The 25,435-nt window shown below is 47.8% G+C and overlaps 1 protein-coding gene across 5 annotated transcripts in view; it reads right to left on the bottom strand.

Moving 5' to 3' along the window:
* Positions 1–12,764: 12,764 nt before the first annotated feature.
* The window catches only part of LOC144735952 (5'-AMP-activated protein kinase subunit gamma-1-like), a 46,727-nt gene continuing 34,056 nt past the window's right edge, over positions 12,765–25,435 (bottom strand). For 3 of the 5 annotated variants that reach the window (XM_078618588.1, XM_078618682.1, XM_078618840.1), the window contains 11 exons: positions 22,434–22,537; positions 22,020–22,101; positions 21,336–21,394; positions 20,887–20,932; positions 20,300–20,354; positions 19,542–19,668; positions 18,514–18,679; positions 17,124–17,161; positions 16,441–16,587; positions 15,759–15,852; positions 12,765–14,139 (listed from right to left, as the gene is read on the bottom strand). In XM_078618588.1, the coding sequence (XP_078474714.1) occupies positions 14,087–14,139; positions 15,759–15,852; positions 16,441–16,587; positions 17,124–17,161; positions 18,514–18,679; positions 19,542–19,668; positions 20,300–20,354; positions 20,887–20,932; positions 21,336–21,394; positions 22,020–22,101; positions 22,434–22,537 (971 nt within the window). In that variant the 3' untranslated portion in view covers positions 12,765–14,086. Of the gene's footprint in view, positions 14,140–15,689; positions 15,917–16,440; positions 16,588–17,123; positions 17,162–18,513; positions 18,680–19,541; positions 19,669–20,299; positions 20,355–20,886; positions 20,933–21,335; positions 21,395–22,019; positions 22,102–22,433; positions 22,538–25,435 lie in introns of those variants that run through there. The other 2 variants (XM_078618668.1, XM_078618761.1) reach the window with 2 other exon arrangements.

Genomic DNA, 25,435 nt, shown 5'->3' with positions numbered 1-25,435 from the left:
ATCCCTCACCGTCAGCGCGCGTCACCAACCCACAGCCAATCACCACGCGCTACCCCACGATCCTTACTACCAGCGCGTATCACCACTACATATGTGTGTGAGTCGATGTGTGTGTGTGAGTCGCTGTATGTGTGTACATCGATATGTGTGTGTAACTCCATGTGTGTGTATTTAAAGTAGATGTCTGTGTGTGTGAGTCCATATGTGTGTGTAGAGCGTTGTGTGTGAGTCTATGTATGTGTGTGAGTTGATTTTTGTGAGTGTAAGTCGATGTGTGTGCGTGGGTCCATGTGTGTGTGTAAGTCCATGTGTGTGTGTCTTAGTCGATATGTGTTTGTGTGTAAGTCCATATGTGTGTGTAGGTCGATGTGTGTGTGAGTCTATGTGTGTGCGAGTCGATGTGTGTGTGTGAGTTGTTGTATGTGTGTACGTCAATATGTGTATGTAACTGCATGTGTGTGTATCTAAAGTCGATGTCTGTGTGTGAGTCCATATGTGTGTGTGTAAATTGATGTGTTTGTGTGTGTGGGTCAATGTCTGTAAGTGTGTGCAAGTCAATGTGTGTGTCTGTCTTTTTCGCCTGGGCAACGCCGGGTACTTCCCGCTCGTCCTTCTTACCTATAAACGTAATTTTGTGTCTGTCTCTGGGTCTGCGTGCACGCAACTTGCGAAGGATTTGGGCTCGCGAACCGTGGGGTTCACGTTAAAAAAAAAGTTGCCGGGTACCACGCCGTAAGCCCCGTGGTGAGCCAGCGCTATTCCGTTTTCCCGTCCGTCAACTTTAAAGTAGTTAAATGAACAACTTAGTGATATTTCTATTATTAATTATTTTCTCACACAGCTAAAGCTGCCCGGGGGTTGCCCTTAGGAACGCATACGCGTCATCGGTGGGGGGGGGGGGGGGGATTTCTCATTCACGTTTAAAATGCAAAAAATATACACAACGCTGAGGTAAATTCATCAAAGTGTCATGTCCTTATCTCCCCCACCCCAATGTGTGCACTTACTACTATAGGGTCGATAGATACTAATATTATCGCACTTAGATAGTATTATTGTAGTGTGGGAGGGGGGATGGTGGGGGATGGTGGGGGTTGGGGGGCGGGGGTTGCAGCCCAGCCCCCAGCCTGCCAAGGTACCACCTCGGCCGGCTGGGCAATCTAGGTGAGGCCGGGAGCTCTGCACGGGACTAGGCGTCACCACGGCACTCTATCAGGTGAGTAGTTTGTGCTATAGAGTCGAAATATACTGCTATAGAGTCAGCATGTCCTACTGTAGTGATAGCAGGTACCACCACAGTCAGTATACACTGATGTAATCATAGGTGCCACCACAGTCGGTGTGCACTGTTGCAGTGAAAGCAGGTACCACCACAGTTAGTATTCACTGCTGCAGTGATAGCAGGTTCCACCACAGTCGGTACGCACTGCTATAGTTATAGCAGGTACCACCACAGTCGGTATGCACTGCTGTAATGATAGTAGATCCTGATATCGAGTTGGTAGATACTGCTATATAGAGTTAGTAGATACTAAAACAGTATATACCACGACGGTCAGTAAATACTGCTACAGTCAGTAGATACTACTATCGAGTCAGTAGATACTGCTATATAGTTAGTAGTTACTATAGTCAGTGGATACTGCTATAGTCAGCAAATACTACTATAGAGTTAGTAGTTACTACTAGAGTCGGTATATACTACTGTAGGGCCAGTAGATACTACAGTCAGTAGTTACTATTAGTCAGTAGATAGTACTGTAGGGCCAGTAGATACTACCACGGTCAGTAGTCGCAACAATCAGTAAATATTACTAGACAGTCAGTAGCTACTACTGGCTCAGTAGATACTACTGTGACAGTCGATACAACTACAGAGTCAATAAATACTACTGACTGTTGTATGTAGGATGTGTACGTTTATATACCTACGCAGGGGTAAAAATATTTTTAAGGGGGCGGGGTCGACAATTTTCAGAAACATTTTATATCAACTATTTACCCCCCACTTTCTATCACTTTTTGGACTTCTGCAAGCCTCTTAATATTTAGTTGGTGGAGAAATCGACAAACGGCCCACCGAGCTTTCACAATAGCTTAGTACCTGTGAATGTATATGTAAGGTTTTTGAGACGTTTTGAAATATATTTTTCACCCGGGCAATGCCGGGTACTTTCCGCTAGTCTTACCTATAAACGTCATTTATTGTCTGTCTAGACGCACACTTGCGAAGGATTTGGCTCAAAAACTGTGGGGTTTACGTAAAAAAATAGCCAGGTACCACGCAGGAAGCCCCGTGGTGAGCAAGCACTATTCCTTTATCCCATCCGTCAACATTTAATGAGTTTAATTAACGATTTAGTGGGATTTATTTATTTCTTTTCGCGAGACAAAACACGCATTGTGTGATGCTGCCGCCACGAAGCCGTTCAGCAGGCGCCCCATCTACGACCTCGCCACCACCAAGCGACGGAGCCGACCCCGCGTCCGCCTCACCTCACCTCACATGAACACACCCGCACGCATTTTCCCCCCACCCATAGAGCTGGAGGGGGAGGTCACCTGATCGACCGGTTTTTATCCGAGAAGCCCTTATCAGGATTGACCTTCACGGTTTCCGGCGACCAGGGAAATGGACGACCTCCCCCGACGCTACTTTGCACCGCGGCGCTGCGACCGGCCTTAAGATGGTATGGTCGCGGCGAAGGGCATTCGGCCACCGCGGTTGAAACGCATCCCCCCACACACACCCCACACACGCAAGTTATCGATGGGGCAAGAAGAGTGGCATAAGCATCGTGATGGAGGAGCATAGTTGGATTGAGCACCGCACATAAGCATTGTGATGGAGGAGCATCATTAGAAAACACGCAGCGCATCTGAGTTGCATAACCAAGGCGCCCCGCACAGGCAGGGGAGGGACGGCGTGATTAGCATGACCGCAGGGGCTCTTGCGCGTAGTCGCTGCTGATTGGGATAATTATGCTTGAGCGCGCAGGCACCATTGTTAGGGGAGTTAAAGGATGGAGCTGAAAGTATGAATAATCTGGAGAGCGGAGGCACGCGGGGAGCCCGTACACAGATTCCCACGGCGAGCCTTTGTGATGGACACCGCCGCATAATGTGCATAACTAAGGCACCCTGCATAAGAAAGCAATTGAACAAGCACCTGCCCCACACATGGCAGGAGGGGGAGCAAAGAGTACGTGGGAAGGGGGGGGGGGCTTGAGTCCGGGAATTAGGATAAAAAGTAGCGTAGCGAGGTAGAGCGATCTCACTTCTCTTCAAGAGGCCCGCGTTCAAGTCGGCTCCCAGCTCTGCCCTCCGGACGTCCGCGTGACGTGTCCAGACGAGCATAGAGGAAAACCCACAGGACGCCGAATACTTCGAACCGTGAGTAGCAAGGTGAAAGGGTATCGTAAGCCAATAAATAGGGAATAGGTCCAGGGGTAGGAGAATAGGCCAGCCTCTTCGATTCATACTGACTCAACAACCAGTTTCAGGTAGCAAACAATAAATCATTAATAGCGAATCGTGGCCTCGTGTGATCTCGTTGAGCAGTGTGAACGCGTGTAGTGCTGCGTATACAGCGGCTCGCCTCGTGGGAGCGCTGCGCAGAGCGGCGCGAGAGTGGGTGTCGCGTCTGTGCAGGTGTGTGCGCTCGTAGTGTGGGGGAAGGGGTCGGTGCGTCCGCAGGTCCCCGCTCCGTCTATCGCCGCAGGGACTCGCGCAGTGTGAGGGCAGCGTCATTCGTCCTCCGACCCCTGACCCCCGTTTAATAGCGCGTGATTCGTGGAGAGACAACGCAGCGTTTACAGGTGAACGAGAGCATGCGGCGAGCTATGCCTCTCACACGGGCTCGCGGAGGGACGGACCAGGGAGGGGAGCCGTCAGGCGATGAGCCCAGCGTTGGCAGCAGCTGCTCGCAGAGTAGCGAGGGGTCGGCGAACGGCAGAGCCCCTGCCATAGGCACGGAGCAGGGAGGGACTTCGGGGACCAGCGGCCCCAACAATTTGGTGTCAGAAGTCGTACGAACCCTCACATCTTCACGGGAAGGTGGCGCGCTACTCCACGCAAAGGTAAGGCATGTGTTCACCGGCCAGGGGACCCCTACATGGAAAGCGTTTTCCCGCAATATCATAGGCGCTAAAGAGCTTAATGGCTGGTCGGACGCGCAGGCGTTACGACAACTTACGTTGAACCTAGATGGGCGGGCAGCCGACTTTGTAGAGGCACTACCCGAAAGCGCGCAAACCCAACTAAAAGAACTAATGCATAGATTAGACCTGCGTTTTGGCACGCGCAACGCGATACGGGCAAAGACGGCCTTAGAGGCGCGCTGACGCCAACCTGGCGAGGACTTCCGAGACTACGCCGAGGACGTGCGATCACTTACCCAGATCGCCCGTCCAGAGTTCGCGAAGGAGGTCATTGACGCGCTAGCTGCAGACAAGCTACTCAGGTACCTAGCTCGCACCGCGTGGTGGCAGCCCAAAAGGGGTAGCGCAGGCCTCCCCTTCGATACCCTAGTTGAGCAAGCACTTGAGTGTGAGGAGCTCTCCAGCGAAAGCGCGCAGCTCCGAGGGTCGGGACAGGAGTGCACCGTGGCGAGCCTCATCCCTGACGAGGAGGAGGATGAGGAGGAGCCCGCCAGCCCCATAAGGAGACGGGCAAGAGAGCCCCAGAGACCCCGCGAGACAACCCCGGGATGGGTAGCCGGGTTACAGACCGGCATGGGAGATATTGCTGGCCGGGTAGACCGAATGGACGGTAAGGTAACCCAAGTAGGTGAGAGGGTAACCCAAGTACGCGAGGAAGCAAATAAAAATATGAAGACCCTCCAGTCTGAGATGGGGGAACTACGCTCGACAGTAGGGGGGCTGGCCGGGAGGGTAGCCCAATTAGAGTCCGATGTGGGACAACTGCGTACTGGGGGAGGGAGAGGGAGCGGACAGGGGACCCACTACGGAGCCGCCCCCCCTCCCCGGACATGTTATATGTGCAATCGCCGAGGGCATCTAGTGAGGGACTGTCCTGAACTCACCCGAGCTAGGCAGACGCGGGGGTTAAACTCCAACGCCCCCTAGAGAGCGGACCAACTAGGGGTGCAATCGACGCGGTCCCGATACAAATAGACGATAATGAGAATAATGGCGAGCGAGTGATCTCCACACAGGTTCCAGCAACAACGCCCACAGAAACGGTGACTCCTGGCGACTGGTTGCGGGAGCTGGTGGCGGGGATCACGGGGGCCACGTCGCTGGTGGAAGGGGAGGTAAACGGAATGCGTACCCGAATCCTGCTGGACACGGGGGCGGTGGCCTCGCTCGTGAGCGCAGCGCACTGCAGCGCGATCGGGGTCGACGTACTTCACCTGCAGGCACCGGACCGCGCGCTGCACACGGCGAGCGGAGCCGGAATGGGGTTGCTGGGGAGAGCCACCCTGGAGGTCCGAATAGGCAGTCAGGTGTGCACCCAGGAGTTCTACGTGTCGAGTGCGTTGTGTCACGAGTGTATCGCAGGTACCGACCTCTTAGAACAGCTGGGACTCAACGTGCAACCCCGCCAGCGATGCGCCACCATGGAGAGCAACGGCGAGCGGATACCGTTTCTGGGACGAGAACCAACGCGCCCCCGCTTCGCACCTGTGGCCGCTATCCTGGCGACGGCAGTCACCATCGGGCCGCTCACCGAGATGCTGGTGCCGGTGGCAACATCCCCCACCGACCCCGCGCTCCGACCATCAGGGGAGGTAATGCTAACTCCTCACCCGGAGTTGGCAAAACGGTATGGGGTCGTGGGATCCGCCACGTTGGTAAACGCAGATGGGGACCGATTGTTTATGCGGATGTTTAACCCCCACAGTACCCCAGCGATACTGCGACGGTGCACCCCGATAGCCACCGTACACCCCCTGCACGCATGCCACTCTAACGACTCGGTGTTCGCACTCTGGGCTGAGGACCCCGGTCGTCCTGAGGGTGACCAGGACCTGGCCTGGCGAGTCGGCCCGACTCCCCGAGCCGAGGTCGTTCCCCTGCTCGACGCGTTACATGTACCATGGGCGGATTTACCTAAGGGAGAGGCCGATCGGCTGCGCGAGTTACTGCGGGAGTATGCCGACGTGTTCAGCGAACACGACTCGGACTTGGGTCGGACCGACCTTGTTAAGCACCAAATTGACACCGGTGCAGCCCGACCCATCAAACTCCCTGCGTACCGAGTGGGCGCACCCGAACGCACCCAGATCAAAGAGGCGGTTGGGGACATGCTTCGCGATAACATAATTCAGCCCTCGGCGAGCCCCTGGTCAGCCCCGGTGGTACTAGTAACGAAAAAGGATGGGTCAACCCGGTTCTGCGTCGATTACCGTAAACTGAACGCAGTCACGCTCGGCGACGCCTTCCCTATACCCCGCATCGACGACACTTTTGACAGCCTCGCCGGAGCGCGATATTTTTCCACCCTCGATCTCGCGTCCGGGTACTGGCAGGTGGAGATGGCGGAGGAGGATCGGCCAAAAACCGCATTCACCACCCCGATGGGACTATTCGAGTTGAGTACTCCCGTTCGGACTCACCAATGCGCCCGCGACGTTCCAGCGGCTGATAGAGTTGGTGATGCGGGGCTTGCAATGGGAACAGTGCCTGATTTACTTGGACGATGTGATAGTGTTCAGTAGATCTTTGTCTGAGCACTGGTCCAGGTTACGAGAGGTATTCCAGTGACTGCGAGCGGCTCATCTCAAGCTCAAGCCACGTAAGTGTTACATCGCACAACGCGAGGTGGGGTACCTCGGGCATCGCGTCAGCGAGGCAGGCGTGCACACCGATCCGGAGAAGGTATGCGCCGTAGTGGAGTGGCCACGGCCAAGGAATCTGACGGAGATCAGATCATTTTTGGGGCTCGCCACCTATTATCGTCGATTTGTAAAGGGATTCAGCGAGATTGCACGCCCCCTCACCCAACTCACCTCCCCTAAGCACCCCTATCAGTGGACGGGGGCCTGCCAGACGGCCTTCACCACTCTCAAAGATCACCTCACCCACGCCCCCACCCTCGCTTTCCCCGATTTTACCACCGATTTTATTTTGGACACCAACGCCTGCAGCAGCGGGCTGGGCGCGGTGTTGTCACAGGTACAGGATGAGACGGAGCGAGTCATCGCGTACGCCAGCCGGACCTTGAGTGGGGCCGAGCTGAACTATTGCGTGACCCGCCAAGAGTTGTACGCCGTGATTTTCGCATGTAAGCAGTTCCGGCCGTATTTATACGGCAGGAAATGTCGCGTACGCACTGACCATTATGCTCTGCAGTTTCTTCTTACATTCAAGGAGCCACGGGGGCAGATGGCCCGGTGGTTGGCGCAGTTGCAGGAGTACAACCTGCAAATCGAATATCGGGCTGGCCAGACGCATGCAAACGCGGACGCCTTGTCGAGGCGGCCCACGGTGTACGCCGAGACAAGGGCGGAGGAGGCCTGCCCGTGTTTCACGGGGGGACGCTGCCGGCAGGCAACGGACCCCCGAGGGGCCGCGGCCACTGACCCCCCCCCAGCGAGAGAGTGCAGTGTGCGCCACAGAGACCCTCACAGGTGGCACCGAGGATCCCGTCGACCGCCCGGCAAGCGCGGGACCCACGGCTCGGGACCCGGCGGATCACCCCGCCCCGATCGGACGGATCCAGGAGGACGTCGGCTGCGCCTTCCCGGGCCTGAACGACGAGCAGCTGAGACAGACCCAGCAGTGGGATCCGGATCTGGCGGCAGTGGAGGCGGCACTGTGGGAGGAAAAGAGCGCCCTACCAGGACCCTGGAGCGGTTTGTATGCCCGGTTGTGTGTGCAGAACGGAGTGGTACGGGAGTTAACCGAGGCCGGCCAGCCGGGGTGCATCTGTGTTCCTGCCCCGGTACGACCCCAGCTGCTACGGCTGGTGCATGACCACCCACTCGGGGGCCACGACGGGGAACGACGCACCCGAGAGACCCTGCGTCGCCAGTATCTCTGGCCCAAATTGGCACAAGACGTGGCCGCCTGGGTACAGGGCTGCCGCGCCTGTCAGCAGCAGTGCGGGCCGAAACCGGCACGATACCAGGTACCCCTAAGGCCGTTCCGCGTCAGCCGCACGAACCAGCTGGTCGGGATCGACCTACAAGGGCCATTCCCACGGTCCCATCGAGGCAACCGGTATATCCTAGTCGCAGTAGAGTATTTCACCCGCTACCCCGTGGCAGTGGCCATCCCTGACAAAACGGCCCTGGTGGTGGCCCGGGCATTCGTGGAGCATTACGTACTTAAGCACGGGATCCCAGAACGAGTCCTCACCGACCAGGGTAGCGAGTTCGAGGCCGAGCTGTTCCAGGCACTGTGCCGAGAATTCGGAATCCAGAAGGACCGAACCACAGCGTACCACCCCCAGGCGAACGGTATGGTGGAGCGAATGAATCAGACCTTAGCGGGGAAACTCAAACGTATGGCGGCCGCAAATCAACGGGATTGGGACGAACACCTCCCCTACGCACTTTCGCCTACGCCACCACCGTACACACGTCGACGGGACAAACCCCATTTTTGATGATGTTCGGCCGTGAGTCTCGTTTACCCGCAGATCTGCTGTTCGGCGTTCCTTCCCCCCAGCCGGAGGAGGGAAGCCGCCCCGTGGAACACCTGATGGAGACCCTGCGAGAAGCCCGAGGCCGAGCATACCCGCAAGGGGAAGCCGCGCATCGGCGGCAAGAACAGGGCGCCCGACCCCGCATGGAACCCCCCTTATTCCTGACCGGCGCTAAGGTGTGGCTACACACCCCTCGCGTCGGGGCCGGGCAGGTGGGGAAACTGATGACCTACTGGCGAGGACCCTGGACTGTGGTGCGGCAGATCTCCCCCTGGATGGTACTAATCTATGGCGGGGAGAGGGGTCGAGAGACGGTGGTCAACGTCCGCCGCTTAAAACCATGGAAAGCGGCCCCGGCGAGAGAGAACCCCTTCGCCCGAAGGCCCCGAAATCCCGGGGTACCCGCACCCCTCGTGTTGGGGGGCCTCGCAACACTACATGGGCCCCGCCAGGCCCCCGAGACGAACCGATCCAGTCAGGAGACGACGCGGACCACGGCTCCTAAACCCTTCTGCTGCTGAGTTTGTGCCCCAGCCCGCAGGTACCGAGGGACAGGGAGAGCCGCTGGAGTGGAGGAGGAGGCCGCCGCAGGAACTACAGAGGACGGAGCCACCCGCCCCGAGACCAGCCACAAGGTCCGGACGGATCCCCCGGACCCCGCAGCGTTTCCTCGTGGGGTGCTCCAGTCAACCCGGGACGGGGACTGGCACCTCCGGGGGCTATGTGATGCCGCCGCCACGAAGCCGTTCAGCAGGCGCCCCATCTACGACCTCGCCACCACCAAGCGACGGAGCCGACCCCGCGTCTCCCTCACCTCACCTCACATGAACACACCCGCACGCATTTTCCCCCCACCCATAGAGCTGGAAGGGGAGGTCACCTGATCGACCGGTTTTTATCCGAGAAGCCCTTATCGGGATTGACTTTCACGGTTTCCGGCGACCAGGGAATTGGACGACCTCCCCCGACGCTACTTTGCACCGCGGCACTGCGACCGGCCTTAAGATGGTATGGTCGCGGCGAAGGGCATTCGGCCACCGCGGTTGAAACGCATCCCCCCACACACGCAAGTTATCGACAGGGCAAGAAGAGTGGCATAAGCATTGTGATGGAGGAGCATAGTTGGATTGAGCGCCGCGCATAAGCATTGTGATGGAGGAGCATCATTAGAAAACACGCAGCGCATCCGAGTTGCATAACCAAGGCGCCCCGCACAGGCAGGGACGGCGTGATTAGCATGACCGCAGGGGCTCTTGCGCGTAGTCGCTGCTGATTGGGATAATTATGCTTGAGCGCGCAGGCACCATTGTTAGGGGAGTTAAAGGATGGAGCTGAAAGTATGAATAATCTGGAGAGCGGAGGCACGCGGGGAGCCCGTACACAGATTCCCACGGCGAGCCTTTGTGATGGAAACCGCCGCATAATGTGCATAACTAAGGCACCCTGCATAAGAAAGCAATTGAACAAGCACCTGCCCCACACATGGCAGGAGGGGGAGCGACGAGTACGTGGGAAGGGGGGGGGTGGGCTTGAGTCCGGGAATTAGGATAAAAGGGAGCGTAGCGAGGTAGAGCGATCTCACTTCTCTTCAAGAGGCCCGCGTTCAAGTCGGCTCCCAGCTCTGCCCTCCGGACGTCCGCGTAACGTGTCCAGACGAGCATAGAGGAAAACCCACAGGACGCCGAATACTTCGAACCGTGAGTAGCAAGGTGAAAGGGTATCGTAAGCCGATAAATAGGGAATAGGTCCAGGGGTAGGAGAATAGGCCAGCCTCTTCGATTCATACAGACTCAACAACCAGTTCCAGGTAGCAAACAATAAATCATTAATAGCGAATCGTGGCCTCGTGGGATCTCGTTGAGCAGTGTGAACGCGTGTAGTGCTGCGTATACAGCGGCTCGCCTCGTGGGAGCGCTGCGCAGAGCGGTGCGAGAGTGGGTGTCGCGTCTGTGCAGGTGTGTGCGCTCGTAGTGTGGGGGAAGGGGTCAGTGCGTCCGCAGGTCCCCGCTCTGTCTATCGCCACAGGGACTCGCGCAGTGTGAGGGCAGTGTCATTCGTCCTCCGACCCCTGACCCCCGTTTAATAGCGCGTGATTCGTGGAGAGACAACGCAGCGTTTACAGGTGAACGAGAGCGTGCGGCGAGCTATGCCTCTCACACGGGCTCGCGGAGGGACGGACCAGGGAGGGGAGCCGTCAGGTGATGAGCCCAGCGACGGCAGCAGCTGCTCACAGAGTAGCGAGGGGTCGGCGAACGGCAGAGCCCCTGCCATAGGCATGGAGCAGGGAGGGACTTCGGGGACCAGCGGCCCCAACAATTGCTCTGTACGCGAGTTTAGGGAATGAAGCAAGAAATTAGTACTAAACATTGCCGTGGTGAGGCCTAGTCCCGTGCAGAGCCTGCGGCCTCGCCTAGATTGCCCAGCCGGCCGAGGTGGCACCTTGCAGGCTGGGGGCTGGGCCGCTACCCCCATCCGCGCTACAATAATACTAAGCGCTATAATATTAATATCTACAGACTATAGTAGTAACTGCACGCATTGGGGTGGGGGGGGAGAAGAGGACATCACACAAGTTTAAACCACCTCTACGGGGAGGATTTAAGTTTGTTTTCTCTCGGTGTCTGTGTTGTCTCTGCTTGTGTGTCTGTCTTTGTGTCTCCGTGTCTGTCTTGTCTCTCTCTACCCACCACTTTCTATTACTTTTGGATTCAGGACTTCAAGCCTCTTAGAATTTTGTTGGACAAATGGACAAACAGAACGCCGGGCCTTTCACAATAGCTTAGTACTTGTGTTTGTATGTTGTTTTTAAGAGAAGTTTTGAAATATATCTTTCCCCTGGGCAACGCCGGGTACTTCCCGCTAGTGCACTATAAAAGTTGCAACTTAATCATAGAAAAAAATGCACTGCATTATCACCACTGGTCAAATGCCAAATTATACATTTGAATTTCAATATTTTAAAGATGCAAGCACAATAATTTCAAATCCAATTTGCAGTGTAACCAGGCTGATGTACTAACATTTATTCACTTACACCATTCATGCCCGATCCATTATATTCTGGCTGATGGCCTCCCAAAGCCGTCACAATTTCATGGTCCTATGATGCGAGTTGATATGGCACCTTGCATACGAGACAATTTCACTGCTCAATATTTCACGGGAAATGACCTCTTGGGCATGCCAATCAGGCAATCTTCCATTCTAACATTAGGTCCTTAAAACACTTTTCTAAAACTGCCAATAGGATGCCTTCAACTTGAACATGTTCCGAAATCCATGTGTTCCATTGTCAGTGTAATTCAAAGCACGCATCTTATTGCTGTTCAGCATTGTCTAGTTATTATTTTGTTAACATCATGTTTAGGACTTTTTGCATAAAGTAATAAACACCAATTAATACGTTTTATTTAAATACATGCAAGTTATTCTTAATTATAAACGTCAGCTTTCCAAAAAGCACTTTATTCCAAAATCCAGCTCACTTCAATAACCATCTACTTGCAATAATAAACTATTTTTCAAATTTATCTTTAGGCCAAATGTGCAGCCTTAGTCGTTAGGTTATTCTAGTTTTACTGTAGTTTATTAACATTGGTAATCATGTATGTTGAAATTATTTCACACCGTACGTAGCCAAGTGCCAAATCGGCATGTCATCAGAACATAAGATTAATGGTTGATACTAAATTGTATTTGTATATTAAACATTCATATTAAAAAAATCTCCATAAATTAGAACCATCGCATGAAGTACCAAAATACATATTTGGAATGAGTCTTGTAAAGAGACATGCCTTCGCCAGTTATAGCAACAGGAAAACGTTCTAAATACAGTATAACTAATGTCAAACATAACATCCGTAAAGGAACATTCCCCAGGAGACCCAAAATAAAAACCAAAACAATCCTGTCCTTCTCTGCTCTTAAAAATAAACGTATCTATAAATGCAAAATCACACCACAATTACTTGAGCTTAAACATTTCTCTCCTGAACAAATATAGAAAAGTACACATTTACTGTAATAAAAAAAATACATTCTTCCAAAACATCCCTGCACCAGAAGCATTGGTTAAAGTTCAGTGATTATTATGCACCCAACTTCAAGATGCGGACCACGTGTTACAAATTACACTTTGACCAGGAAAATTATGCAATTGGAATATTTATTCAAAACCAAATAAGGCATATACTGTAATACTGTTTGTTATAGAACATAAATTTTACCTTCTAAATGAAGGCAGAAACATTCAAGACTCCAATTTATGTAGGTGAAAGGCAGCCTGGTGCAACATGGCTAAACATCACAACAGAAAATTCCCCTTTAACATAATTTTTAAAAGTTACTCTCAAATGACTGACTTGCATACATTGAATGCCTAGTGCTTCACATACGAACCCAATAAGTGCCACAACACTCACGTGAGTGAAGACTCTACTGCTACATAAATTGGAGTCAAATAGATTTAGAACTATACAGTACAACCCCAGAAAAATATATCACATACAGAGAAAGGCATTTGTGATCAAAACAGTCATCAATTATCAGCACTCATTGGGAATGTTGTGCTCAAATCATGCACACACATGCCCTAGTATAAACACTTGTAGCAGGTACAATGCTGAATGGCTTGCAGGAAATACAAAGACATTTTATGACTGAAGGTCCAAATCGTAAAGTAAGTCTCTCAATGTTACACAAATTCAAGACAAGTTAATCTCTTACAGATACTTCAAGTGCCGGGTGTGTGCATAGGCATTTTGATTTAATAAAACCTCGGTTAAACACGTAGGCTTTCGCGACTAATATCATCCATAGACGTTTTTTTGGGTTAGATCGTGTAAATATTTATAACCTGTTAACCGTTTACAAGAAAGCTTTTGTAGGCTAAAAGAGTCATGCACCAATGATACGACTCCAAGTAAATATTGCTATTCAGGCAATCCCCAAAGAGTTCAAAGTGCTATAGTTCTCCCACAATAATATATGCTCATTACTTCAGTTTAACTTGAACAGATAGTTCCTTAGATGTGGTAGGACTGCAAGTCAGGCTTAGATGGATCTATGTATAGGCATCTTCAAGTGAAGAGGAATATGAGCCATTACAAAAATATATCAATTCACAATTGTCCCAAGGGGATTACCCGATTTTTGCAATGCCCAATTAAAAATGTTATAATTATGGCTGAACATTTTGAGAGGCTGAGCATATGCGCCATCAGAGAAGCCAGCATCATGGGCAGAGAAGCCAGCAGTGAAAGAATATTTATGACATTTCAGCGGGCAAATCTCAAGGAAGCGACACGCATTGCACCTGTCGCTAGCCTTCATCAGCAGTTTGACATTTTCAATACAAGCCTCTCTTATTCCATAGCTAAGAGAACACAAAATACAACTTCATTCAGCCAGACTATATGGGTTGCAAACTAGAGGCCAAGAGTGATGGAATGAGGAATTATGAACGGCCAACTCAGACATTCGTGCTGGAGTCTTGCATTTCCCATCTATTTCTCTTTGGAATACCTGGAAAAAAGAAAAGTTGTAATCAAATAATTATCAAGGCACAATTGCACTGTCACAGTATTGTACTTATTATTTCCATACACAAACCTGTCTTCGGAGGCTTTTACCTCCTAAGAAAGCTACCCATCTTAAACATCTGCTTGTGTTGAAGACTGCAAGTCCACATCCTAGTTAGGGGTCTATTTGGCCATTAATCTTTTTTGTGGTCTAATTAGTGCCACCGTGGGAAGTCAACAGTGGTTGTCCAGTGGACTGACGGTCTTTGCCATGAAGTTGTCAGTGGAAGTATGCAATATACATACAAAGTTGATATAAAAAAAACACATTTTGTAAAAAGTTAGTGCAAGTCATTACAACAGCTTAACTACCAAATTTACCCATTTCAAATACATGCTGCATGTATTTGAAATCAAACTTACCCACATGCTGCATGTATTTTAAATCCTGGTGCTTTTCAGAGAAGGTTCTAACTTGTGTATTTTTAGGCTAATTGAAATGATGGGCAACTGTATTTAAAAAAAAAGAACTTCCAATCAGTCGATATAATTTCAGAAATCATTATTCGCAATTAAAACCCCTCAAATGTAGCACATCTGTTTGCCAACTGTGCCGCAAGAGGCACTAGCTAATACAACTCAGTTTATACATAATTCATTATAACCTGCAAACCATGCAAGGAGTGCAAGTCTAAGATCATTTGGGTAAGAGGTAGCTAAGTAAGGAAGCTAGGTGTTAAAAAGGCACGTTAAAAAAATTTACTTTCCATTATATGTAAACTTTGCTGTGGTGAACATCCTTCAAAAAGGTTGCAAAAAGTAATTTGGAATCCAAAGTCCACTCCTGTCGACTGTCAGCCTTTAACATTCTTAAGCTCAATTACATTATCATAGAAGCCTTTTGGCTGGGCTGCACTATTTTGTATATTATAATAGGGCTTGTGTCCTGTTATTAAGACAAATACAAACAATGATCATTTCAAATTTACCCAGGACTTTGTTCATGGCTTATTCGCTAAAAAATAATTATTTTAAATTGATAACATGAGATATGATTGTACAACTGTTTATTATTAACCACTTTACTTCACCTCATGTCATTTTGCTTTAAACGATTACAGCTAAATAAGTGCGTTAAGACTTAAAAAAGCCTATAATTAATAGTAGCACAATTTTACTTTATGCAATAAGTGGGCAAAATAGTTAATCCTATAAAAGAGCATCAACTAATTGTATTAACATTTACTTCAGACAATTGTGAATAATAGAGCAAATGTCCTATAAAAGGAGTAATATAAACACAGGACAAAAAACAAACACCACAACCCACAGGCTCAAAGATAAATGTGTAAACATGCATTTGTTCTGTTTATGCTCCAAAGTGCACAACACCAAAGTGCACAACACCAAAGCACACAACCCCAGGTGCAAATCACACACACACGTGCTTCAAGTGCTCCCAACTCCACCAATTGGATCTTCCATGCGGTGGGTAGTGACGGGGGAGGGAGAGCACGGCACACAGCTCAGCGGGCAGGCGCTCGCTCGCCCTACCTGCGCTGGAGGGAGGAGACGGTACGGGAGCAGTGGCACGGATGTGTTAGGACCACAGCGCGTTTATACCTGCAGGTGTGAGCACCAAGGCCTGCAGGATGTCGGAAAGGGACACGATGCCCGTCACCACCTCCTTTTCATCCAGTACCACCAGTCGGTGCACCTGCAGGCAAGCCAACGACCAGGCTGCATCAAACTTCCCTTAGGCGGTCGCATGTGTCACGGTCCTAAAATAACCAATATTCATTTCAGAACTTTGAGACACAATTTTATTCAAATATTGCTATTGGACGTGTCACGAGATGAAGAAACTCCAGTTTAAAACTCTTCACAGCAAGTCGCAATAACATGTCAGAACAACCCTGTGCTAAAACATCAAAAGAGATGGCAGTGCAGCAAGCCTGCTCAACCATCTACACTTATTGGATGTCCCCTCACGTGCAAGTTTTAATACATGTACTCCAATTTAATCCCGAGCAGAAAACATTGATCAACACTTTAAACATCCCAACAAGACGAGGCAAGGCTTTCCTGAATAAAAGCCCATGCCAGCCATTAGTCACGGCCAACATCTGTAGTGGAGTGGTATCTGAAATGGTCCTGAGCACCCCCCGCCACCCCCACCTCCCCAATCACCAACCAGCACTGGCCAGCGTAATTACATCGGACAAAAACAAAGTCCATCCATGACCAACAGGGCACATGGAGAGGCAGTCAGGTGCGAGAGCCAAGAGCAATGCGAGCACCACACCTCGGCCTTGACGATGCGGTCGATGATGGTCTCCAGGCTCTCATGGCGGAAGCAGCGGATTACACCCTCGAAGTACTGAGAGCGGTGGCGCAGCGCCTGTGTCACCGTGATGTCCAGGTTATTGTAGGTCTTCTCCGCTGCCATATTCTTTCATGAACCGACAGAGGACCAACACCAATGACATTATGCCTAGGCTATGTGCCGTCGCTACAAAACCAGCAAGATGACTAGAAGATGCCAATATTTTATATACTTCAATGGAAACGCCTTTTCATTCTGGGATTGCAATGCCTCGAGAAAATGCAGGTAAATGTGTTTATATTTGGTATTACCTTGTTCGAGAATTATAAAAAAAACACATTTATTCACTCACTGCAAGTATCAGTCCAATTAACTCTCAAAATGTAATGCACTTGTACACTTTGGTAAAGACTTGAAACATTAATTTTAACAAAAAGTTGACAACACCAGGCCCCACATTTATGTTGATGGAATTTGCTGACAGGAATTTATTTTTGATGACAAAATGACCACAAAACAATGACTGCTCCCAAAATAATAGTAAAAAAGTAGATATCTGCACGTGAAATTTTTTTCAGGCACCAGCTCTAACTAATTTAGAGTATCTGCCATGTATCTTATTTGGTGGCATCTTTAATGGAACACAGGAAGGCAAAACTCACAATGACGTCAAACTTCGAGTAGACATCAACAACTTTTCCTATGAAAACAACAGAAATGCACACAATCACCAACTTGACAGACATCAAGAACTCATTGTCATTTCACTCCGATATTTGTCTCTGCACCGCTGCCCACATAGGGACTTGCACAGGGTACGGTTCAGTTGAAATAATGAGAGTTCAGTTTTAGGCTCTTTGGATGCTTATTTTTTTTACTGAAAACCCCTTTGGGTCCCAACCAAATAAAAAAAAACACCCTCAATCGTGAGTGTGAGAGGAAGAGCCCAGGAAACAGCACAACATTTAATGAAGGTCTGAATTCTGTGCCAACAGTATACCTGTAACAACTGCACAATCGTCAGGTCAAGCTCCAAAAATGCTGCATTTGGTAACCGCATGCTAATTTTCAGTCACTTCAAACATTCGATAACACTAACAATTAAAAATAAAAGTTTAGTCTTAGGGTTGACACACTTGTAATTTGCTAACAACTTTTTTAATTTAATGCCTGGAAATCAATTGCAATGATAATGAATGAGTCATGTAGTAGAATGCAATGAAAGTGGAGGGCAATTTAGTGGGGGTTTCAATTTATCAGCATTTATCATATTCATATTGTAACTACATTAAAACAGCAGTGATTTAAAACATCAAATTGCTATTCGAGGAACAAGTATATGAACATGGATCAAAAGAAGTGGCCTGACAGATACAGCAGTGCAGGACTTGTGGGACGTCAAAAGGTAACGCCATACGGTACTAAAGCACCAGGGAAGTAACCTGGAGGGCATTGTTAAACTAAAGCAGTAAAACTCTAAGAGTTCAACTTTAAATCACGGATGTATAAACCAGCCGTTTAAAAAACCATTCCAGAGAATTAGATGAATGAAGCCAAGTGGTCCCCACTACATATTTTTTTTCTCAACACATTGATCTGGAATATGAAGAGAGTTAGATTCAAGGAAAATAACCAAATTAAACATTTTTGCGTGCACAATTCAGTTGCAGACAGAGTAATGCAGCAAATGCACAAACGCATAAGCTCACATGCCTATGCAAGCACAATACAGCGTAAGGGTGCAATGCCACCTCTTGTCCTACTTTGAATGTATCAAGTTGTACGTGGGAAATGGCATGCCATTTTACCCAAGAAAACTGCATAGAATCAATACTCAACGAGGAAGGTTCTGCTTTCAGTCTGGAAGGAAACCAACTGGTAGAAACCCCCCCCCCCCTCCTGATATGCACAAGAGAACTGAAAGCTCGCAAAGAGCCCTCATCAACCAGCTTGCACTGTTTCGCCTTGCTCAGGTGTCCCACGCATACAATCTCTGTGGAGTCAACAAAGCGCTGTGTGGGGGCCAGTGGTTGCCGAGGGGTGTGAACGTACCATCTTCATCCACAACGGGGAGAGCAGACACCCTGCGTTCCACAAATATGCCGAGGGCCTTGATGATGGGCGTGCTGGGGCTCACCACCGCGATGTCTTTATACGTGCCGATACCCAACTCCTGCAGGCTCTGACTCATGAAGCTCGGTTTAGGCATCTCCGTTGCCTGCCAGTCCCCAGGCACAGCATGTACACAGTCAGCCAAGGCAATGCAGGCACGACCACGACAAATGAGGCATAGCCAAAGTCTGGCAAATAAATGCACAGTAAGTGCTGTCATTCCTTCAGAAAACAACCAGCGATGAGTATGCACAACCGCAGCTGGACAATGGCAAACCAGTTAATAGCCAAGACAAAGTTAAGAACTAGCAGTGAACATTCAACTTTCAACTGCGTACAAACATTAAATCAAGGACCAGATTCACACACTAGACGAAATTACATAGGCATGTATATTCACTCTAATTTCACACACAACCCCATACAAGATTTTCACACCTTTCACAGGTTAAATACGGAGTCGACTAAATGATGATACATACCGTATTGTATTTACATACAACATCGCACAAGTTCCACATTTGTGTGTGCTCAATCTCACTTGTAAAAACAAGTCTTGTCGGCCCTGAGCAATGCTAATGTTTGATATATTGGACTATCACTTGCCAAGAAACAGATTGCGCAGACGTCAGCAAAGATCCGAGCCCAAATTACATACAACCATGAGAGCTAGAGAACACTGCACAGAATTGCTGAACTCTCAGATAAACCAGACAGAAAAACAAATTAGGGGGGGACATGCCAATTTACTAAATATGCCCATCAACCTTGCAGGATACAAATTCATCGAGCACACAAGCCAGGTTAACGGGAAATCGAGAGACATAAATCCTTAAGCACGAAGATCAAATTGGTAACCTGTTGGGAATATAAACGCGATGTAATTACTGGCCAAGTAGTTGTGCACAGGAAAAAATCAATATCCCTGCCACCCCACCCGAGAGCACACAAGCACAGTGGTAACTCACAAAAAGCTGCAGGAACTTGAGGATACGCTTGTGAGTCAAGATGTACAGTGCATTCCCCGCTACGCTGTCCAGCACAGGCAGTCGGTGAATCTTGTTCTTTATGAGCGAGTATACCGCGTCAAAGACACTGCAAGGGACCAGCAAACCATGACACAATGCAGTGGCGAACGGTGACTGCTGTTCATGTGTGTGGATGTTTGCCTTCGTGTGTACATGCTTAGAGAACAATGGTGTAATGGTTCACGTACTATGCTATAATCCTAGTGACCAGGGTTCAATTATTGATTATTCGTGATGGCATGGAAATGGAATTTCATCTGAACGTCACTAAAATAAGGACATGGTGTAGTGCAATTAAACATTCATAATGGGCAAATCAAGAGGACCGAGCATGGTGTAGGCCACACCACCATCTAGAATGCTATATCAGCCTCAAATTGTTGCTTGCTAACAGCATTCATCCCATGTTTAGGACTAATGTGAATTTTGGACTTGGTACATGGTTACCAGGAGTTTAAGAGGATTAAATCTACTTCACTGTAATTATAAGATTTCTTAATGACAGTAATAAATGGCGAGCATCCATTCAAGCCGTCATAAATTAAACTTTTAAATTGGAATAACGGTGTCGGTGCGGATTACCGCAACTTCTGGATTATGCCAGAACTATTCCTCTTGGCCAAGAGGGGCTCAAAATAAATGGTTGTGGACAACTACAGGTTGGAGGACCAGTCGTCAGAGAAACTTAATGGAAATACCTTGCATTAGGAGATATAGATACCAAAGGCTTGAATGAGTCTTGAAGGTAAACTTCTGTGAAATCAAACACAAAGGAGGCATGTTGAACCAGTGTTCAAAACACAAAATATGCATAGCTGTCAAGGTTTAAAGTACAAGGACAGTCAATAAAGAACTTTGCAAGGTACCTTTATTTACTTTTCTACAATTTGAGGGAAAACTCAAACTGTACACATCCTGAAAAGATTAACATTACATTTCACATGGGGAAACAAAAAACATCTATAATGTATCATTGAGCATCACAACATTTGAAAATGAAGCAGGATATGGGCTTAATTTCCAAAACCAGCCTACATGTACTGGGTTTCCATAGCCCTCCATTCAGAGCAGAATGGCCACAGATAGTGTTTTTAGTTATAAAAGTGTTGATTAGCGACAGTAAAGGAGTATTTCTAGCCAGTTTCCACACCACTGCCAACAATGCTCAGGAAACTATTCAAGTTTAGAAACATGGCATGGCATACAACGGCTTAAAAGAGTCAATGCGCTTTCTTTTCACAGTGCAAAGTGCCCCTTTTGGTCGGTCGTGTCTTTCACAAATTACCTCTCCATGTTGAGATCCTGTGTTCCTCCAGTTCATAAATTTGCACCTGCAAATGGGAAGAGAGTCAATACTTCTTAGCATCCATACATTCCGAGCTGTTATACATCAGATCAGGTTAATCCAAGGGCTGTACACAACCCAACAACCAGGAGCAGTGTGACTTTCAATGCTGAATAACTGGTAACATTCACTGCCCTAGTAAAGTAAACAAAAACAAAAGCTTCTCCTGGCAAAAAACGTGGGATGGCTCTCATCTGCATTGCAAGATCCAGGCCAGTGGTGGCATTTTACAAATTATTATGGCAGCGGCTAGTGTACCCAAAGAACAAGCAGTTTTAACTTCTCACAAAGGAGGTCATTAGAATTATAATTGTCCCTCACGAGGACAATCATCGTTTTACGAACGGTTGTGTTTAATGCTGCGGCACTGTCCTGCAGCAGTGTTTTACCATTGGAGACTTGTAGTATTGATGAAGAATGTTAATGAAGTCTGTAATTGTCAGCATTCCTGTGAAAATAAAAAAGGCTAACATGAGTTAAAACACAAAAGGGCATCTAACCCAAGCTCCCAAAAGAACAGCAAGGTATGTCAGACTGAACTATATTTCAACTTAGAAACACGCTTTCACCCAAACCGATCAGAAAAACGGTGTTGCATTCCATTACGATTTCTTTAGAAACATTTTATTTGTCTTATAAAATACACTACTGTCAGGTATTGAGAAGAGTGCAAAACAAAGCTGGAGGACACAATAGATGAAATTAACTTGTAAAATTAGTGTAGTGGAACAAATAATCTTCATTGAATGCATGGTGTATTGTAGGTCACTTGAGTTAGACAAAGGAGAAGTCATGTGCACATGTATCACTTTAATACACAATATCCCGAGTTTCTAATCCTCATCAGCCATGATTAATCCACTGCCGGATGAAGGCCTTGCCAACTCGTCGCCATGTCTCACCATAATACTTCTTCACTCCTACCCATTAAGCATCTCAGTGCCCCATTTCTATGGTGGTCGTCCTCTCGGGCAGCTGCCCTCCATTGGGTTGCCAATCGACAAGTTTCATCCACTGGCCATCATCAAATTCGTTTGTTGCAGTGCGAGGAAACAGGTGGATGCATTTATTACCCACAAAGCATTGCATCTTGTTGTCCCAGAGAGGTGCTGCCCTCACTCCATTGGAGACGAGGGCGAAGAAAGCCCTCTTCACCTGAAGCATACGTCACCACATCAGCATAAGGCAGTGCGCGCGTGCACACACCCCCCAATACCAGATGCTTGTGCACTCATACACACTAGACGTATAACGATCCATCAATTAACCCATTTATTTTTTATTCTGTTAAAATAATAGGAAGAGTGAACACAGATGTTTCAGATTAAATCAAGAGAATAGGAGATGCATTAGATGCACTTAGATGATATAACAAGAGGATGCATTCAGCAGCAGTGACAGGAGGCACAAGCGATATGAGAGACATACACATGACACAGAAGAGATATAAAGGCACTGCCGCGTGCAGTAGTATGCGTCAATGGGACCTGCAAGGAGATGTCAAAGACGACGAGTTTGGAGCTGGTGGGAATGATGTCGTAGCACTTGCGCGACTTCATGAACCTCACGTAAACAGTGTCTGGGGAACCCTCTACAAAAACAGAGACAGACCCACACACGCACACACACACACACGTGTTACCATACGATGCAAGCAAGCTGAAAATTATAAAAGATAATAATTCTGGAGTATCGTAACTATACTCTTAGGTTTTTTCGATAAAGTCACATAGGTAAAAAAAATATTAATAGAAATAAAATAATGATAATTATTATTATTTTCCTATTATTATTTATAGAATAGAAATAAAACAATTATTAGTATTTTATTTTTATTATTATTTTTTACCTACATGACTTTACCGAAAAAAACCTAAGAGTATGAATTCTTGCAGTCACGAAAGTTTAAAATCTAGAAGTATCGTAACTGCACGTCCAAACTAATAATATACATAAATTATAGATCTGGCTGAGAACATCTGGGCCTAAGGGGAGCGACAAAATGTCACTCTCAAGCAGAGCCAGGGGGGGAATGAGAACAGAGACCTTTTGGCTCAATTTGGGGCCATCAGAATCAACTGCGGTTTTCATCTCCATTTAGAGTGTCCCACTAAATCCTGAAGACACCACTATAGAGCCGTCCATTCGCAAGCTTGCCGATGGATCACCTCAATCGAGGATTTGTCGCAGTGGGGGCGGGATCTATATGTATCCTCTTGAGATTTGCATTTAATATCAATAAATTATGTGCCCCAGAGGTTGACAGATGTGCACAAGCGGACCAATCTGCAGAAGTCAATGCGATCATTCTGCCAATTGACAGGAGATGAATGCTAGTTACATCACTACAAACTAAAATCCAAACGGCTAAATAGGGAAGACGTCATACCACATTCCAAAATAAGAATCAAGGGGGTGTGTTCTGCTCGGAGAGCGGTGGTGCAGTGGTTAAACAGGCTGCACTACGAACCCAGCGAAGAGTTCGATTCCTGCTCCTGCGCAATGCCAGTGACGATTATCTGAAACAGTCCTGGGCCTAACATAGGTCGACTCGGCCTCAAATGAGTTAAAGGCGCAGTGTGTAAACATCACCACTAGGCAGAGAAAGGGGTGCTGGCATTCATTGGTACACGAAGGGCACTTGCCCGAAAAGTTTGTTGAGGCTATGGGAGATCTTTGTCGTCTTTCTTCCGTTGTGCTGGGTGTTATGTGAACAAACGACCACACTAAGGCTTAGTGACAGATTGTCAGGCGAGTCCACTACCAACACTCGAAAAAAATTGAACACTTCTATATTTCACTCAAAAACCCAATTTGGTGATAATTTCGGGATGTTACAATTCTCTCCAATGTAATAATTTTTATAATAACAAGTATGACGTTGATAATAGATATTTTTCCCCCTTTTTTCTGGCAACAAAACAGGTGTTAGGGAAACATGTCTGCATTAACCACAATGCTTGTGGTCAGAATGAAAACAAAAAACACTGATAATATATGCATTGTCCTTGAAACTGATTGGTCCACACCAGACCGCTTTCTTTTGAGCCTAGTCTCAAAACGGTGTTAGACCAGAGGACGCCAAAAGGCTAGGCTCAAAAGAAAGCGGTCTCTGATGTGGACCAATCAGTTTCAAAGACAATGAATATATTATCAGAGTACGTTTTTTGTTTGCATTCTAACCACAAGTATTGTGGTTACTGCAGACATGATTCCTTGTAAAACGTTTCAATTTGGTGATTAAACATCTTAACACCTGTTTTTTTGCCAGAAAAAAGGGGAAAAACCCCATTATCAGATTTTGGTACAGGCAACAGAGGTCCCATGAAGTAGGACGTTAGCTCTCGCCTACATGTTTTCTAGCTCAATGCTTTTCTCATCAGTTAAAAATGTGTGTTGGCTTGTAAGATGTAACCGAGTGGCCTGATGGGATAAACGTGCATTAAGCTGGCTTACGTGACAGCTTTTTTTAGGGCAAGAGCTTTTTTGTCCTTGGGGGACCTTTAAAATGCCGTCAAACATCAGGCCACTTTACTCCCAACGCACCGATGCCAGCCACACTCACTCCTTCAATCATGCCCAGAAAAGGGAAAATAAATGGGCATTTGTGTGTGTGTGAGATCTGCCTCAATGAGCTGATTGTGCCCAATGCATGGCAATCACAGATGAGCGAGCACACAGTTAAAGAATAACACCCCTGCCGAATCAAGTGCGCTTTCGATAATCATATAAGGCACAAAACGAATGCCGACGTGCTGATGCTGTGGAATTTTTGCTCCATCTTCTTTTTTTATCTGGGAAACTCATGAAATGTCATCTGGTTGATTACAAACAAATATATACTACCATCAGGACAATAAACTTTTTCAGAAAGTTAGTTAAAGCAAACTGTTTTTACGTAAACATGACTAGCAATTTAGATACTCAAATCTGCAGTAAGATTAAAATGTTATGACGAGAAAACAAAATAAAATGAACACTGCAGATTTGAAATTCTTTTTCATCCTCCAGTGAAGTGGCAGAATAATAATATCATCATCAAGACTATATCATAGAGCCCAATGCATCTCCGACCATGAACACATTTCCAGTGAACTCAAACACGTACGCCAAGCTCTTAAGGCTAATGGTTACTCCGACTACACAATGCGCAAAGCCATCACTCCAACCATCAAGACGGATCCTGTTGAGGAGCCTTTCAAGACCATCACCTTACCCTACATTGCTGGGGTCACAAAAAAGATCTCCAAAATCCTGATTAAACACAAGATCCAGGTCCGATTCAACACAGTACATAAAATCCGTGATCTGGTACCGTCTGTAAAAGATGTGGTTCCAGACATACAGTACCCTGGCGTCTACAAACTAAGTTGCCTCTGTGGTAGCAGTAACATTGGGGAAACCAAACGACATGTCTCGGACCGCATCCGTGAACATAAAGCTGACCTGAAACACGGTAGGACAAACACCTCAGCCGTGGCAGATCACT

This window comes from Lampetra planeri, chromosome 1 (assembly GCF_965212315.1).
Source record: "Lampetra planeri chromosome 1, kcLamPlan1.2.h2, whole genome shotgun sequence".
NCBI classification, from domain to species: Eukaryota; Metazoa; Chordata; class Hyperoartia; order Petromyzontiformes; family Petromyzontidae; genus Lampetra; species Lampetra planeri.
Note: the sequence above shows the minus strand (reverse complement) of the source record. Positions and strands in the feature narration are given on the sequence as shown.